This window comes from Ranitomeya imitator, chromosome 7, assembly GCF_032444005.1.
Source record: "Ranitomeya imitator isolate aRanImi1 chromosome 7, aRanImi1.pri, whole genome shotgun sequence".
NCBI classification, from domain to species: Eukaryota; Metazoa; Chordata; class Amphibia; order Anura; family Dendrobatidae; genus Ranitomeya; species Ranitomeya imitator.
In genome coordinates this window covers 179,072,760-179,091,328 of record NC_091288.1, presented here as the reverse complement: position 1 = coordinate 179,091,328, position 18,569 = coordinate 179,072,760, and the positions used below count along the sequence as shown (strand labels likewise).

At 42.2% G+C, this 18,569-nt stretch overlaps 1 protein-coding gene across 1 annotated transcript in view; it reads right to left on the bottom strand.

The window, feature by feature from the left end:
- Positions 1 to 18,569, bottom strand: part of XYLT1 (xylosyltransferase 1) — a 331,938-nt gene that overhangs the window by 18,848 nt on the left and 294,521 nt on the right. Inside the window, exons 8-9 of the mRNA XM_069734116.1 lie at positions 8,494 to 8,756; positions 3,343 to 3,538 (exon numbers count right to left, since the gene is read on the bottom strand). Coding sequence (XP_069590217.1) covers positions 3,343 to 3,538; positions 8,494 to 8,756 — 459 coding nt within the window. The remainder of the gene's footprint in view (positions 1 to 3,342; positions 3,539 to 8,493; positions 8,757 to 18,569) is intronic.

Genomic DNA, 18,569 nt, shown 5'->3' with positions numbered 1-18,569 from the left:
AGAATGCTGGCTCCTCCGGCGAGGAATTTTGTGTGTTTGTGTGACCACTGACTGCTCTCTGTTTGGGCAGTTAGCCTGTGCCTCTGTGGAGTCTAACAGGGCACAGTGCTTTCCTTTCACGGCTACTCAGTGAATTAACTGAGTTAGTCTATACCGCCATATAGCTCCGCCGTTTGCTAGCAGCAGGTACTCCTGCACGGTGGACCCCGGGTTGCGAACGCACCAATATCAATAAACATCTCTATTTACTCGGTGCGTTCCGCTAGCCCTAACACTATGTAGCTGTGAAATGGTGATCTCCTGAATATAGAGGTTCAGAAAACCCCTTTAAAGCAATCCTTCAGTCTATAGTAAAAAAACTGATCATACTGTTCATGGCCAACGTATGGAATACATAATTGATGTCCTCCCTTTCTAAGCGGCTATCGCTGTTTCTCTCTTCTGAACCCCCATCACAAAATAGATGCAATGGAGTATGTACTTGTGTGTACTATACAGCTACATGTGGCCAAATTTCTACTTTAGATTGGAAGGCTACATTAAAGTTAAGTAATTTATGCACAGAGTGATGCTGAGTCACTTCTCAAGGACAAACCATGAGCCAGTGTAATCAGAAAGTCCGAGGTCAGATACCAGGAGGGATAGTAGTACAGAGGGGCAAGACAAAGACATGGTCAAGTCACTGTCCTGGGTCTAATTCCATAAAGGTACTTCAAGATAAAGGTATAAGAGAAAAGGATAGTCAGAGGCCAAGTCCAGGGTCAGGTACCTGAAGACAGAGAGCATCAAAAGCAAAAGGGACAATACATAGGAATTGTCAAGACAAATCTAAGGTCCGGCAACAAGATAAGGAAATCAGACATAGAGCAATGGGCACATACTCCACTGAGAAAAGCTACAACTGACAATGGTCTGCTCATAGCTAGTCAGATAAATAGCTAGCAAATTATCAAGAACGGGAGGAACGACCTTAGGCTAGGCCAGATTTAAGCAGGGTTGTCAATCAAAATACTGACATCCCAGAACGCTCCAGCATCAGATTGGATGACTGGGCTGTCAATAACCATACTGAAATTCGAAGACACACTCCAGATCCTATAGGGCGGCTGAGCTGTCACTTATAGTGTCCATAGGACACAGTGAGTGATGAAACCATGGCACATAGTACTTCTATGAGAGAATAAGTGGCTCACGGAGGCATCATGTATAGTGTCTGCAGTCTATGCACTCACCATTCCTATGTGCAAGAGTCTATATTTTAAAAGAACTCTTAGATATTTGACAATTCCAAAAATGAGCAACGATCTAGCACAAGGAGACTTTATTTAAATGGTAAAGTAGAAGCGACAGTAACAAACAAATGAAAGTAAAAAGTGGGAAAAATTATAGCGGTGATAACTTATCACTTCAGGGAATTAAAAGTCAACCAGCAGACACTTTGATAAACAGCACTAACAAAGCATTAATCTCCTTAATGGAACATTAATGTCTGGGATTTGCCACACACACCAAAAGTCTGAGATCTACATTGGTCTTTCTTAATTGTTCAATCACGATCGCCATTTGTTATGTTGGCCACATTGATAGAAAAAGAATGTGCCCAATTAATTTCTGGTTGGAACAGAATACTAAATACTTATATCTTAGCATTGTACATCATTTGCCACTCTTGTGCATAGCACAGGGATATGGGATTTGTTAGCTCTAATACTTATCTTCCAACCACATATTCTATCCTTATTTCTATACATATTCCTAAATGGAAGATACTCTTATCTTAATATCTACCGAGTGCCCAACATGACAAGAATTTGTGTTAAACGAGTGCCTACTTTCAAAAACACTTCATCACCCAAAACCACAAGCACTGGTAGTCCTTCTGCGAGGATCCTGTGTCAGATTTTTCTCCCTTCAGTTTCTTCTGTTTCCAGTATAACGGTATGTTCACAATCGATAGAAAAATCTACATAAGGTAGATTCTGTTGCCGATCCGCAACAAAAAACGCTTTGCTTGCACATTTGTTGTGGATTTACCCATATGGATTGTAAAAGGTGAAGTCCACAGTGAAAATCTGCACCAAGAATTGATATTCTGGGGATGTAAAAATCCACAATGTAAGTCAATATCCACACACGAAATGTTCCACAATGTGTGGATGAAACTGTGAAGTCTTATTCACTTGTTGCTAATGTAATCTCCTGCAGATTCACCATCCTCAAGTCCAGATCCTCTGCAGATTTCCCTCTCCAAATCAGTAATGTGGGAAAAAGTCCTAAGAGACATAGGTTAGTGAAAAGTTAGAAGTGGACACAGAAAACCTAAGGGGAGACAGACGCTGCCCGATAAAAGCTCCAATTAGGTGAATAACCAACTTTATTGAGATAAAAACAACACATTTCAGTACAAGCATATTCACCTTCATTAACAGATGTAAGGACCTGCACCAAAACGTGTTGTCTGTATAAGAAAAACAAACAGTTTTTTAGCTTATTCCGCTTCATTGGAACCATATCTATGAAGCAGCACCTATTTCCACGGTAAGTTTCTGTGGCTGTTTCTACCCTTGGACTAACTTCCAGATCCCGCTGATAGTGGTTAAGGTCAAAATCTAACCAAACCATGGAGAGAACCAAGAGGAGATGGATCACTCTTTCCTAGACAAGACTGTTTCAAAAGCTTTTAGACTTGAATCATCCCTGGAGCAGAACCTGGGGATTTCTACCATGTGTTAAGGTTTTAATACTAGAGACTGGATAGGATGGTCCCGACTGGATACACCTCATTGTGGTATGATGGCCTTTACGCTGTTTTGACCAAAATAGAGTTCAAGTGTCCTATGTTATTTACATGTACTATTACTATTTACTTACTACAGGGTATATGCTCATTTTGTTTTCTCTTGGGTTTTGTCTGTGAAATGGCCACATTCTTTCGTTTTGCTGTTTTAGAAGATTGTAGACTTGAACCATCCCTATTATAGAAGCTGGGAACTTGTCGTATGTGGTAACCCCACTTCCCAAATGTCTCCAGAGTCATATGTTTAGCGAATGGAAGCACAAAGTCCCTTAGAAGTCCCAGTGATGCCACCCCAACTCCACACAGAATACTAAGACTGGGAGCAGAGAAGAAGAGCTTCACCATCTCAGTTCAACTGTATCCTCAATCGTCAGTGACTTTCCAGTCTATTGGGATCTCCACAGGTCATAGCGCTTCTTACAATCTTGCAAATAGACTTGAAGCCTAACACTTACTGTAGATGTTAGAGACATGACTTTAGTCTTAATAAAACTTCTTCCAGTTGTAATATATTCTTTCTCCTTTTATATTTAGCTTTAACTCACCTCAGAAAATTGCAGCCTCCCGAAATCACTCGTTGGATTGGCAATCTTGAAAACTTTCTTTGGCATCACCCAGGTCTCCAATGTCTCAAGTTTACTGACTGCGAGATTAGTGGCATGATGTTTAATAAGAAAACCCTGGAAGCGGTCAGCGAGAAAATAAAGATGGACTGACACTGGGTGGCCCATGGGATAGTACCTGAAAAGTGGAACAGAATGAGAAAAACAGAAAGAAAAGGTTTAGCTCTTCCTACTGGCATTCATTGATCTTCCTTCAGTTTTTTTGAGAGCTATGGTGTCACGGAATGCGGATTCCATCAAGCTAATATTAGAAAGATTATGTGTTATTTTATCTTACTTTTATAACATTTTACACATATATTTGTTAGGGGGGGTTGAAAGTGCTTGTATCTCAGTATCTCAATCCTGCTGACGTTGAAAGAACTAGATATCAGAATTTTAACAGTAAACCCCATTAGAAAAGAACCTGCCAATTTCTAGAGGAATTGCTGACGCTCTTGTGTGTTGAGGCCTCCTAACATTCATCCCTGACAGATGATTGGAGATTTTAAATTTCAATGCCCGATCCAAGGAAATAAGAAGCCAAACAAGGTGTCTACTTTCCTCTCCCCAATGAAAACACTTGTACGCTTGGGCAGATTGAGCATACATGTGTATCGGCAGGTAAAATGAGTAGGACGGTTACATGATACCTACTGAAGGTGTACACATCTAGGCAGATATGTGAGCACAATATGTGATCATGATCAGCACCGGAAAACCTAAGAAACCTTTCACAATTAATTGCTCCCAATTATGGAGGTGTTAGGCGCCACTTCTGCATATTTTGATCTAGCATTGAATCATTAGAGATTACGCCAAGTATAAATTACTTTTCTCCACCAACAGCTCAGCCCAGGCTTGGACTGGCCCTCTGGAGAACAGGAGAATCCTCTGGTGGGCCCCTCAGCCTCAGCCCATACATTTTTTCAGGTTTCAATTGGTTGTTTTTGAAGACATAATTTGCCAAGGATTTTTCTACATCTGAAACTGGCACTGGGGTAAATGATGTGACTACCATAGTACAGTGGGTGCAGTAAATTTGATAATGGCACAGCATGGCCGAGTCAAGTTGATGGAAGTCATGGTATAGGAGATGTGACTGGTTTAGGCTCTTGATCGATGCTCTTAAGTCATTTGCTTAGATGTATTAGAACATCCATATTTTATATTTACATTTTCTACAGATATATTTCTGTATAGTTCTATCCATTAAATGTCTGCCTTCCATCTGCTTCGTAAGGTGATTTGTGAAGCAGCTTCTGAACAGATGTGTCGTAGACTAACAGAGTAACTCAAAATAATGAGAAGAAACTCAAAGTCTGCAGATATTGTACACATCTAGCCTAACAAGACCCCATAAAAATGTTTCATTAGTTTATAAAATAATGCTGTCGAGATATAGAACATCTGGATGGATTTTTTTTTCTTTTTTACGTTCGTTATGTCTTAACAAATGCGGAGCAGTCAGAATACAAACAAGGCCGACATTGATGGACTCCGCAAAGACGCTGCAAATAAATCACAGCAGCCAATATAAGCAGAACCCCACCTGCCGCGCAGAATACTAACGTGCCCTGTTCTTTATTAGCATGTGTGACGGTAAGCACTTACTCCTTGAATATTTGGAGCAAATTTTCACGGTTCTTGCAAAATAGATGATCGAAAAAAATAAACAATTTAATTGCAGATTTTTTTTTTATCCCAAAGCCGCCTGAGGGAATTCAAATAAGTGAAGCGATGCTGGGATCGATGGGATGTTTGACTTCAACGTGAATAGGAATTTCTTCTGAACAAAGAAGCGGTATTGACGGCCGCTCTTTAGATATGCAGCCAGACGACAAGGCTGTTGATGTGCATATGAAGGGTCTTCGAGAACCTCATAATTGCAGGTCTGGACAATAGCGTTAAAGTGGTTACATCTCGGCAGAACTGTTTATACTATTGAACTGACCTTGGTGACCGCACGTGTCATTTATTACAGAGATCCTCTTAGCGCCCAATGAAAGCTATAACTGTTCTGCTTAGATTATGATATTCCGGTAATGTACTAACGGATATCGGCTATGTATATTACAGCCGGAGATTAAAATTATATGCATTCTTCAGTATAAACCAATGACATCACCCATGGAAATGATGGTTTAGCATCAATATTGATCGTATACATGCGGGCAATAGATTTCTAAACCATCATACCATAATCTTTGAATGAAAGATTCTCCTGAACTAGGAATCGGGTAGTTAGTTTTATCAATCTGTTTGAGGTACGCTGCTAAAATTTGTAAGTTGTAAAAAAAAGAGTAAAGGTGCCGTCACACTCAGCGACGCTGCAGCGATACAGACAACGAGCCGACCTAAACTAGATCGCTGGAGCGTCGCTGTTTAGGTCGCTGTAGAGACGTCAAACACAGCAACTCCAGAACGATGCAGGAGCGATCCAGTGACGTAACGGCGACTCACTTCTCGTTCTCGCTGGTTGTTAGCTCCATGTAAAACAGCCGGAGTGTACCGATCCGACACACATCTAAGGGCCCTATGCTCGTTGCTGGCGTCGTTGCTTTTGATGTCAAACATGACGATACACGCCGACCTGGCGACGAAATAAAGTTCTGGACTTCTAGCTCCGACCAGCGATGGCACAGTGGGATCCAGATCGCTGCTGCATGTCAAACACAACGAGATCGCTATCCAGGACGCTGCAACGTCACGGATTGTTGTCGTTCTCATTGCAAAGTTGCTGAGTGTGACGGTACCTTAAGAATGACTTTAATTAAAGGGAATCTGTCAGCAGGATTCTACCCCCAAGCTATTTATACGTGAATGTAGCTCTTTTACAAAGACAAGCCCAGCAATACCTTTACATGACCAGTCCTTTCTTCCGTTATTGAGAAATCAGTGTTAGAATTGATATGCAAATGGTACCGTAGATAGGAATCGTCTGCCACTCCAGCTCTACTCCCCGCCTAGTGCCACCTCCAAGGTAGGTAAACATTGTACTGTACAATGTTTAACGTCTGAGTCAGACAGAATTGCACTTCCACTGATCTACTAGTTATCACAGTGATATTATGAAGGGTATTCAGCTACTAAAAGTTAAGTAGTGCTCCAAACTAGTCACAATCTAATGATATAGATGTAGAAACACAATTCCTGGTCCACTGGAAACCTTTCTCAGATTAATTAGATCATTCCTAAATAATTAATAAATAGATAGTCACTTAGGTGGAAAACAAACACACTTCCAGCAATATAATATTATTTTAGGCAGATTTTTAATGTTGGTGTCTAAAAAGTCTAGCTGACAACCTATTAATGACCCATAATGGCATATGTATTTGTCTTCGCTCACTATTTCCTGAAACAAATAGGTAAAGATATATTAAAAAAATGTATTAGAATGTTTTTAAATTGGAAAAAAACACAATTTGAGAACTTATCACTTCTAATAGTAGCATTTATTTTTGGGATTTATTTACACTGATGAGCAAAAGGGTAACAATGTTCAGAACTTTTGGCTTAATATTTCACCGTCCACTAGTGCTTCGAACGTGAGACGACCTCGTACATTCAAGTATTATGGGTATGAAAAGGACGACATAGTGTTTCAATAGGACAAAGACCCAAAGCATACATCGGGATTGGCAAAGAAATAGTTCAACGACAATAAAGTAGAGGTGCTGGTGTGGCCCCCACAGTCCCTAGATCTGTCATGAAGGTGTCACATCCCCCCGGAAGACTTGGTGCTAGGCCGGGTTAACACTTGTGTTTGGCTGGTCAGCGTTTGGCTGCGTATTTCCTCCCTTAAGGTCTGCCTACACTCCGATAACTTCCGTATGCATCCTGCGTCATCCTGCGTACCTATCTCTAATATTGGGTACGCAGGGACATGCGTTGTATGCGAAAGTAGGCGGAGCTTAAGGGAGGAAGTACGCAGCCATACGCAGACTAGCCAAAAGCAAGTGTGAACGTAGCCTTAGATAGTCATGTCGGGTAATGAAGCGCAGTCCGCTTTAGAGATGATGTGATTCATGTCCTAATTTAAATGGATTTCTCTTTCCTGCAGTGTTGAGAGGGTTAAGGACTCTTTCCATGTTGACTGAGACCATACAACCTGGTTGTTCTCAGTTGAAACTCCTTACTCTTTTCTATCTCTATTTATACAGGCTCTGGGCATTTAGTCCTTGCAGGTGAAAGATTCATCTTCCTGTGCTGTGTGCTATAGCTAAGTAGTTGAAGTTTGGAAATGTGGTGTACTGTAGTTTGCTGTTGTACCTGTTTGTTTGTCTCCTGTTCCCTTTTCCCATTCAGTTTACTCCTCCCTGTCCCTATCATCGTCCCTATTGTTGATTAGTGCTTTTGTATGATAAAGGTTTTCTATTATCCCTATCTTGTCTTTGTTTCTGGTTTACTTTTCATTTCTGTCCCATGCCTCATTGGGTGGGAAAGGGGATAGATTAGGGCTTTTACAGGAGAATAGTAAAGACAGAGACTCAGGCCTCTGTAACTTTAAGAGTACCCTCGGGACAGTAATGGTTAGGGTCCCAGCTCCAGGGACAGTTTGAGGCACCCCTTTCTTAATGAAGATCATCACAGCATGATAAGACCTCAACCCAATCGAACCCTTGTGGGTAGAGTTGAAGAAAAATCTGTCACATATCCAAGTGAGTCGGCTACTAAGCACCAACTTTGGGAACATGTAGAAGAGACCTGAGCTTAGAGTTCGGTTAAAATATTTTTGAATCTGCCCGAGAGCAGCCCAGAAGGATCCGGTCAGTGTTGAAACCTAAAGGTGGATTTGCAAAATTCTAACAAAATAATACAACTTAAAATTTAGATTTTTAGGAGCAAAACAGTAACAATTCGGTGACATGATAAGAATCTGCATAACTAAGCATATGCTACACAGTTGCAAGTCAAATTTATGAATGAGATAGTCGAGATGATTGCCTAAAAAATGATGGTAGCCTCACGTTTGAAGCAGCAGTGGATGGTGAGATATGGTGCCTGAAAGTCAAAAGTTCAAAACATTGTTACCCTTTTGCTTATCAGTGTAATAAGAGTAGTACATAACAGATATAGCCATCAACATACCGGCAAGTGTTTTCTCCATCGGTGTGCAGAGACCCCTCAGCTCTTTTGAGACCCATGCGGGAGAATGAATGGAACATGGTCAACATAACATCGTTAATACTGTGGATGCCGTCTGGTTCATCATACAAATTCTCCCAGTATGATCTCAGGCCTGGCGTACCAGATGGGTAGTTACCATACAGGTAGTAATCTAACTGCCCAATTATCTCTTGGTTCACTGAGGCTTCAAATTTCCGAGCAAAAAAAGTTGGTCTTGCTGTTTGCTGAAATGAAAATAAAGAATAAATCAGATGGTTTGAGAAAATGTACTGCTCTATGCGTGAAGATCACAAATATTGATTCTAGTTAATGGTGACCTAGAGGGTAAGAATGAAAAAATTTTACATTTTTATCATTTTATTATTTGCTAGACCTCAATATTCCTATCATAATCCACATCACTTTATAATCACTGTCTCCATTAGGGGTCGTAACCTAAACTCTGTATGTCTTTGGAGAAATTAGATGTACCTATAAGGAACACATGTAACCATGGGGTGAGTATACAAACTCTTTGCAGAAGTGGTCCTTGGCGAGATTTGATCCCAGCACCAGAGTACTACAAAGCAACAGTGCTAACCACTGAGCCAACATACTGCCCTATGACCTTTAGTACCTTAAAAAAAATATTTTGTCTCACCTACTAGTTCGAAAATCCACCTACAAATTTTCTGGCATTACCAAAAATATTTTACGTCCTACCAATAGGTTTCCAGTCTGGCCTAAAAACTTTAAAGGAATAACTAACCAAATAAAGAAATGTCATTTTATTTTCTATTAGGCATTTTGAAGTGGTTAGTGTTGTACTGAGTTTGTCACACTTAGGCACTAAGGCCGATTTCAAAAGAAGTCAATAAACCTAAAAGTAGGATCTTGTACTATGTGAGGAAACCAAGGGAAAACCACACAATCACAGGGAAAATATAAAAGTTTCATGCAGAAGTCAGCTGTGGTCAGGTCCAAACCCAAGACCGCAATGTAGAAAGGCAACAGAGATGACGACCAAGCCGATGAGCTGTCCATCTACATAGTTAAAGAAAAATTTGACCCAAATGACCTTTTTTCGCATTTGTTATACTCATGACTTTTGGAAACCTTTATGTTTTTTTCTTCTAGGTCCAGCAAAAAGTTAATTATATCTCAACTTCTTTTTAGCTTTTTCACAAAGTAAAGGCTTATCACTAGGACATGACATTACTCTATGATAGTGGGAGCTCAACCTCGGCACCCTCATCAATCCAGAGAATATAGAAGACATAGCCAATTGAACGGGGTTGCACTGCAGTGTTGGGGTGGCTGTGAGGGGTATGTAGTGTGATAGTTTTTGGACCACCAGTGATCGCATATCCTCGAGGTATACCATAATACTATAATAATAATTTTAATTTCCATAGCACCAACATATTCCGCAGCACTTTACATTTAACCACTGTATGAGATCTGAAAGCACCTTTAATAGTCATATGGGGAGACGAGACGTAGCAACTTTTTATGTCAATCAATTCAATTACAATGAAGAAGTTTAGACAAAAACATTAATGTGTATATATAGTTATATATACAGTATATATACATACAGCATACATATACTCATAGTGATTTCCTATACACCATCTTAATGGCTTTCTTTTACTGCATACATAAAAAAACAAGGCTGTGTATGCGGAAACTTACCAACATAACGACATAATTACAAACAGTAATATCCAACTCATTTACCACATTTCCAAGAATATGTTGCTACGATATACAGTAAGATGGATTTTCTTCCCAAACACACATTGATTATATTACTTGGAACTAATGTTTCCAGGCTGGCTGAGATTTCTGAAAATTACCATAATAGACACCAGTCATAAATAGACACACAAGATGCCATTATTTACTAATGATTACAGATAAAAATTAAACCCGTTGACCATTTATGTGCAAAACAATATTTTACGTATGCTTTAAGCCACGTAGACTCCTTCCTGACAAACCATTCAAGGACTGACTTCCTATGAACAATTAACTGGAAGTTTGATCTCTGTTTAACCTTGTCCTGTCCAATAGACATTAAAAAAAATGTTATTTCGTAAATAGCCACTAAGTACTGGAGTGCCGGGTAGAAGAATCACTGTACTATAGTTATCTAAATTATTGAAACTGCGGTTAATATAAGGCTAGATTATATATTTACAGTGTGTTATGATAGTGTAGCATCTCACTTGGAAAAATGGGTAACACACTAAAACGTGCAACTGACCCTACCAGTTCCTGTACAGACTAGAGGTCCTGACCCACAGTCCCTAGTGGTTATTGTGTGAGCAAAGATAGCCTTAACCACAGACTAGACAATGGCGACTAGAACCTATGCTGCCTGAAAGGCCGGTGAGCGCTTCTCATTCCTCCTAAAGAAAGGAGGGCAGAGCAAAGTTACCTACAGAAGGGAAAGTGTGCTGGAATAGAAAGAGATCCCACTGTGAGTAAAACAAACCACAAAATACAAAATAAAGTGTTAAGTACATTCTGTTAGAGAATATGCCACCTATTTCCTAAAAAGGGAGGTGGTGCATGACACGCAGATTGTGCTATGCCTAGTGTTGGGCATGAGGAGGTGGTGCATGACACGCAGATTGTGATATGCCTAGTGTTGGGCATGAGGAGGTGGTGCATGACACGCAGATTGTGATATGCCTAGTGTTGGGCATGAGGAGGTGGTGCATGACACACAGATTGTGCTATGCCTAGTATTGGGCATGAGGAGGTGGTGCATGACACACAGATTGTGCTATGCCTAGTGTTGGGCATGAGGAGGTGGTGCATGACACGCAGATTGTGATATGCCTAGTGTTGGGCATGAGGAGGTGGTGCATGACACACAGATTGTGCTATGCCTAGTATTGGGCATGAGGAGGTGGTGCATGACACACAGATTGTGCTACACCTAGTACCAGGCATGAGGAGGTGGTGCATGACACATAGATTGTGCTACACCTAGTACCAGGCATGAGGAGGTGGTGCATGACACATAGATTGTGCTACACCTAGTACCAGGCATGAGGAGGTGGTGCATGACACATAGATTGTGCTACACCTAGTACCAGGCATGAGGAGGTGGTGCATGACACACAGATTGTGCTATGCCTAGTATTGGGCATGAGGAGGTGGTGCATGACAAACAGATTGTGCTACACCTAGTACCAGGCATGAGAAGGTGGTGTATGACACAGATTGTGCTATGCCTAGTGTTGGGCATGAGGAGGTGGTGCATGACACGCAGATTGTGATATGCCTAGTGTTGGGCATGAGGAGGTGGTGTATGACACGCAGATTGTGCTATGCCTAGTGTTGGGCATGAGGAGGTGGTGCATGACACGCAGATTGTGATATGCCTAGTGTTGGGCATGAGGAGGTGGTGCATGACACACAGATTGTGCTATGCCTAGTGCCGGGCATGGGGGGATGGTGTTTGACATACAGATTGTGCTATGCCTAGTGCCGGCCTTGAAGGGCTGGTGCATGACACACAGATTGTGCTATGCCTAGTGCCAGCCAGGAGGAGGTGGTGCATGACACACAGATTGTGTTATGACTAGTGGCGGGCATGAGGAGGTGGTGCATGACACACAGATTGTGTTATGCCTAGTGGCGGGCATGAGGAAGTGGTGCATGGCACATAGATTGTGCTATGCCTAGTGCCGCACATGAGAAAGTGGTGCATGACACATAGATTGTGCTATGCCTAGTGCCGGGCATGAGGAAGTGGTGCATGACACACAGATAGTGTTATGCCAAGTACAAGGTATGAGGGGGTGGTGCATGCCACACAGATTATCCCTTTAGTTAAGAAATGTGTCGTACACTGCCCCCTATAGCCCATAAAAGACATTAAAACGTTTTTCACCTTTGGAATTATAGACTTGCCATCCAATAACACAATGGTACCATTTTTAAATAGTAATTAAATGTACCAGACAAGAGAAAACCAGAAGAGACAATATATGCAAATCAGGCTTGAAGTGAACTGGGCCGTATCAATGGACATGGAATGTTTTGCACATCGGATCTTTACAAAAAAAATATGTTTTTTTCTTTTATAGGAGGACAAAAGCCCATACTGTCATGCCAATACTTTCATATGTAAATATATAAATACAGAAAAATGACTCGTCTGTTTCATAAAATTGGAATAAATCACAATAAACAGCTTTTAGGATTCACTTGCACCAATCTTCCCAAATGTAAGATTTGCTTGCACCACAACTTAACACATAGACATACAAAAAAAAGACCCTTTACTACCATCTAGAAAACGTGATGCAAAATGTACAGTAGTTGATGTTCATTAAAAGCACAAATGTAATAATACAATGTTGGCACAAGTTTGCTAAAATTTGAAAAAGTCCCACAGGTGTCTAAAAAATAACGTCCGGATTAGTGTCATATTGTCTTTTTAAATAAAAGTTATTTTATACAATTTTGACATATGCTCAAGTCAAATTTATCAAACTATGAATATAATGCAGCAAAAGAAAAAAATACTGCAAAAAAGTATAACTGAAGACAAGGACTAAGGGCCAACACATGGTTCACACAATTTTTTAATGGCCAATTGTGACTTTAAGTTTCCGCAGCAGCTGGGCAGCAATATAAAACCAAATGACTGTCGAACGGCTCGTGGCCACAGGTGTTCTTCACATTGTGGCTGGAAAGATGGCTTTTACTCTGATGGATATTAAATCTAATGTTTTTTCCATACGCTATTGTGTTACATTTTACTGGACGCAGCATCGTCTTTTTTTACTCGAAAATCACATTTTCCGCACAAATGACTCTACGGGGCACAATAAACCTGACACATATGTATCATTCAATCATGGTCTCCTTAATGATTTTCAAATACTAAGTTTATTTTGTACTAAATCTATCTGAAAACCTGCATTTCATGTTTAAGGGGAGCTTGTTAGCAGTTTTTACCCTGTAAAACTGCTACTGGTGCTAGATAGGAGTTCTGGAATGGTGCGTAAACCAACTCGGCGTGGAGCTTTAGTAGCAGTGTGACTTTCTAAAATATAAGAAAATATACAAATTTCTAAAATAATTTAGAAAAAAAAAATATCTCTAATTTGCGTCCAAAGGTCCTATGCAGATCTATGTGCCTCTATACATACTACAAATGAATCCCGTGTTTTGCCTCATCCTGCAGTGTCCTTTTTTGTGGTTCCTTTATTCCTATTACCGGTAACTCCAGAGGAAGGACAACATGAAGGAAATTACATAACTTCAATTGTGTACTATAGTATTTAGGAGTTATTTTTAGTTTGTAACGATGGAGATGCCTTGATCTGCTGTGGACAAAAAATAAAAGATATTAGCTAATAGCTGTAAATCATTCAGCTGAGGTGAAGAAAACTAAATCTCCGAACACTAACAAATACTCGGAGATCACCCGAGCGTGCTCCTGAAAACCCGAGCAACGAGTATATTCACTCATCACTACTGTCCAAGATTAGAAAAAGGGGCAAAACATACTAAGGTGTAATATGAAGTGTCTTGGGGACTAATGCTAACTTACTTACCTGAGTTCACTGCCTAAAAATCAGTGAAGGCTTCATAATCCTATTCATGTTATGAACCACTCTCTATGGGATTTATAAGAAGGCTTGGACTGGCCCATAGGAGAACTGGTAAATTCCCCGGTGGGCCCCTGTATGGACTGTAGCTGGCACAATACATTTGATTTACTTTGTACAGAAAAGGGCAGAATGTCATCAGTCATTTAACAAACTGCCAAGCTAATTATTATATAATAGTACAGTATATGCAAATTTGTGAAATAGGATGATGTAATATTTGCATGTAGCTGAAAAGTGGGCCTCTACAGTCAACCTTACCAATGGGCTCCTGGCACCTCAGGTCGACACTATTTATAATTATAACTGAACTATTCATGACCAGGATAGGTCCACCTAACCACACCCCAACACTTGATTGAGGGTTATGATTCCACGAGTGGGGGTCATTCGAGGCTGCTATATAGTACAACCTAGCCAAACGGTTTACCTGTAGAATGCATTCAGAGTAGTCAGTATCCATATTAGAACCCAAGTGTAAAATGTTGTGTACGACCTATAGCTTTTAATTATGTCAAGACAATGCCAAATACATCACAGGAGAAGAAATTGATTTCTACTAGGACTATTGGCTTTTCAGAGAAGTGGATATTGTTTGCAGCAATTACATGTCGGCCAAAACTGGCCTCTTTTCCCATGTGAGAAGATCTGTAAAGGAATTCAGCTTCCAGACAAAGTGAACCCAATTCAAGTGAAACGGTAACTAAATGCTCTGATTACTCAGGACATTTCATTAATGAAAGAGCAATAATAAAAAAAAAATTGTTTGGCATCTGCAGTGAGATATCCTTTAAAAGTACAGTAGGTTCATGCTAGCAACAGTCTGGCTGATGTCCATGAAAATCCTGTCTGCTACAGGAGCTAAGCTGTTGCTGCTTCTTCGCGACCTTCGCAAGTGGATGCAGAACAAATCAAGGTCGTGGCTGAGCTGATTCTACATTGATATATCTCGGCTGAAAGATAAATGCAGTAGACCAAACCTGTCCAACTCATGCCTTTAGTTGTCAAAACATCCATTAAGTGCGAACATAAATTCATTCACATACAAAGCTTGCTGAATGTAAATGATGTTTATTTGCATACATTTAATGCTCCCGCAGCATGCTGGGCACCTCTAACAAACAGCCAAGGATGTTTAGAGGAAGCTCAGGAAGTTATTGGCAAGAAAGTTTTTCACAAATTATTTTCGTACGTTGAAGACAAAACCTGAGCGATACAGGAACAGTAGATTAACGCTCCAGGCATAAGTGAAACCTTGGACAAAAGAGTGATGATTACGCCTATGTCTGGCCCGCCTTTAGCTTGACAATCATAAAGCATATTTACACAGTAGACCCTGGACCATCTGCATCCACCAGGTTTGCGTTGTGCCAACACTGTCCCTGGCTCTCCCACATCCATCGGTAGTCTATATCCTATTTAGTAACTAAAGACTTCAGCAAAGCAGCCTGTATTCAGTTGATTGATCTGGAAAACTTGAAATTCACTAGGGTCTATCTCTCTCATCTCATCGCCACAGCTGCAGTTGCCTTTCACATGGCTTCCTTCTACTTACCTTGCTTCTGGACTCTGGGCATGTCCTCCTGCTTCTGCCATAACCTCTGGCTCTGTTACTCCTTACAATATGCATTATAGGTTCCAGGAGCCAAATATTTTTTCACAGCTAGTGCACTTCCCTTTCGAAATGCTCAATGTGTAAGCAACAAGGTACTAAAAGCTACTGTTATGTGAAAAAGTATATCTCGTGACTTGTAACATAACTTGTTTCATTTTCATTGTTTGCGCTACCCTTGGATATTGTGCCGATGGCACCCATTTGAATGTGTTAATCGAATAAATAGTTGTTGGTTTAAGTACCACTGTCTCCTCACTGTCTGCGCTGTTGCATCCGCGTACCTGTTAACGCATATGTCTCCAGGCATTTTGACATTTGGTCGTGCTTGCGATAATAAAATCACACTTAATTCAGACTCCACGAGAGTGCGGTCATTCCCTCTCTACTATACTCTGGAACATCCACTGGGTTTGACCACCACCTCCCAAAAGCGCTGAGTGCATCCAATCATTCTTTTCAAAACGTAATTCACGTAACAGCGATGCTGTTGTAAGGAGGAAGACCGGGCCGGGTCACGTTTACTGAACAAGTTCTGTCAGTCACAGAATATAATGATAATGTATATATTTTACCCAGAAAATCCTGTGTATTCATTGCATTATTCTTAAATCTTCATAAATAAACTACATACATTGTTAGGGCTAGCGGAACGCACCAAATATTAAGACAGATAGAGTATGGTGCGTTCGCAGCCCGGGGTCCACCGTGCAGAGATGGAACCTGCTGCCAAGTAACGACGGACTATATGGCGGTACTCATAAGTATACACACGTGGGTTAAACTTCACCCAACGTGAAGGAAGCGATCCTGTTGCGTCACAGGACCGCGGTACCGCACATAGAGCGCGAGCAAGTAGTCAGCGAACTCAACCCCAACTAGGATTGAAGTCCGATTAGACCCTTGCTGGCATAACACCGCAAGTGGGTGTGTAAGGAAACTGAATAACGATTTTAAGACACAAGAGTGCATGCGGTGCCACACTGACGAACGCCACTAACCACCCAGGCTTGGGTAAGGAAAGCACAGAGGAAGTGCACGGCGCCGTACTGGCGGTCACAGCAACTGGACGCTGTAATGTGTGATTCGTGCTGTAGGCTAAGTCGGGCGCTAGATAGCAACCATACACCTTCCGCAAAAAGACATTCAATAGGGTAGGGGTATCCAAGGACGACTTGCACTCACAACATACACACATTAACAATTGTACACTAGCGCATGGCCGTGCGGTCATGCGCAGTTTATATAGTTGCAGCACAGGAAGTGGCCACAGAAACTTTGCCCTTCCAAGACCTGCCAAGAGGACCAATGGAATGTGCTGCAGAGCCTGAACACATGACCGTCGATCTCCAACGGGAGATCTTGCCCTGGGCATGCTCAGTGTGTGCAGACAAGGACTTAGTCCCAGAGAAGTCCGCTCGCTGCTGACCAGCACTGACTTTAATGGCAGGAGCTGAAGAAGCAGCAGTAACTCTCTGTACAGGCTCGAGATTCCCCCTGTGCAGAAGCGGGAACTCGAGACCTAACATTACCCCCCCTCCTAGGGCCCCCCCCTCCTTGGGCCTCGCTACGCTCAAAGGCAGCAATGAGCTGTGGGGCCCGAATGTTCCCAGCAGGCTCCCATGACCTGTCCTCTGGGCCATAACCCTTCCAATCCACCAGATAGAACTTTTTGCCGCGTACCACCTTGCACCCCAAAATAGCGTTCACCTCGTAATCGTCCGTAGACGAACCCGATGTCCCGGCAGATGACTCGGAAAACCGGGACATGTATACGGGTTTCAAGAGGGACACATGAAAGGTGTCGGTGATACCCAAGCGTGGAGGAAGAGCCAAACGGTAGACCACAGGATTAACCTGTTCGAGAACCTTGAAGGGACCCAAGTAGCGAGGAGCAAACTTAGTGGACTCAACTCGCAGCCTGATGTTACGGGCGGAGAGCCACACCAAGTCGCCAGGAGCAAAGGTCGGAGCGGGGCGCCGATGAACATCGGCGGAGGACCTCATTCTCTCCTTGGAGGCCCGAATGGCATCCTGCGTGCGGTCCCAAATGTCCCGTGCCTCCACAGCCCAGTCTGCCACCCTGGAGTCAGCAGAAGACACAGGCATGGGCACAGGAACACGCGGATGCTGGCCGTAATTTAGGAGGAATGGAGTCTGACCGGTGGAGTCGGCTACGGCATTGTTAAGTGCAAACTCTGCCCACGGTATCAAGGATGCCCAGTCATCCTGCCTGGCAGAAACAAAATGTTGTAAATATGTGACCAAGGTCTGGTTGGCCCTCTCTACCAACCCATTCGTCTCGGGATGATATGCCGAAGAGAGATTCAACTCAATACTGAGTAGACGACAAAGCTCTCTCCAGAATCGAGACGCAAACTGGGGACCCCGGTCACTAGCAATTTTGTCTGGCATACCGTGTAGGCGAAAGATATGCTTGACGAACAAGACAGCCAACGCCCGTGCAGAAGGTAGCCGTGGAAGAGGCACCAAGTGCACCATTTTGCAAAAATGGTCGGTGATCACCCAGATAATGGTGCAGTTACGAGACTTGGGTAAGCCCACCAAAAAGTCCATCCCGACCATCTCCCAGGGCCTGTCCGCCACCGGCAGAGGATAAAGCAAACCAGCTGGCCGTTGCCGAGGAGTCTTGTTCTTGGCGCAAGAGACACACGCCCGAACATACTCTGCGACATCACGAGCCATATGCGGCCACCAGTACGTCCTCGCCAGTAACTCAGATGTCCTTTTGGTACCAAAATGTCCACCCACCCTGGACGAGTGTGCCCAAGAGAGAACCTCCGGTC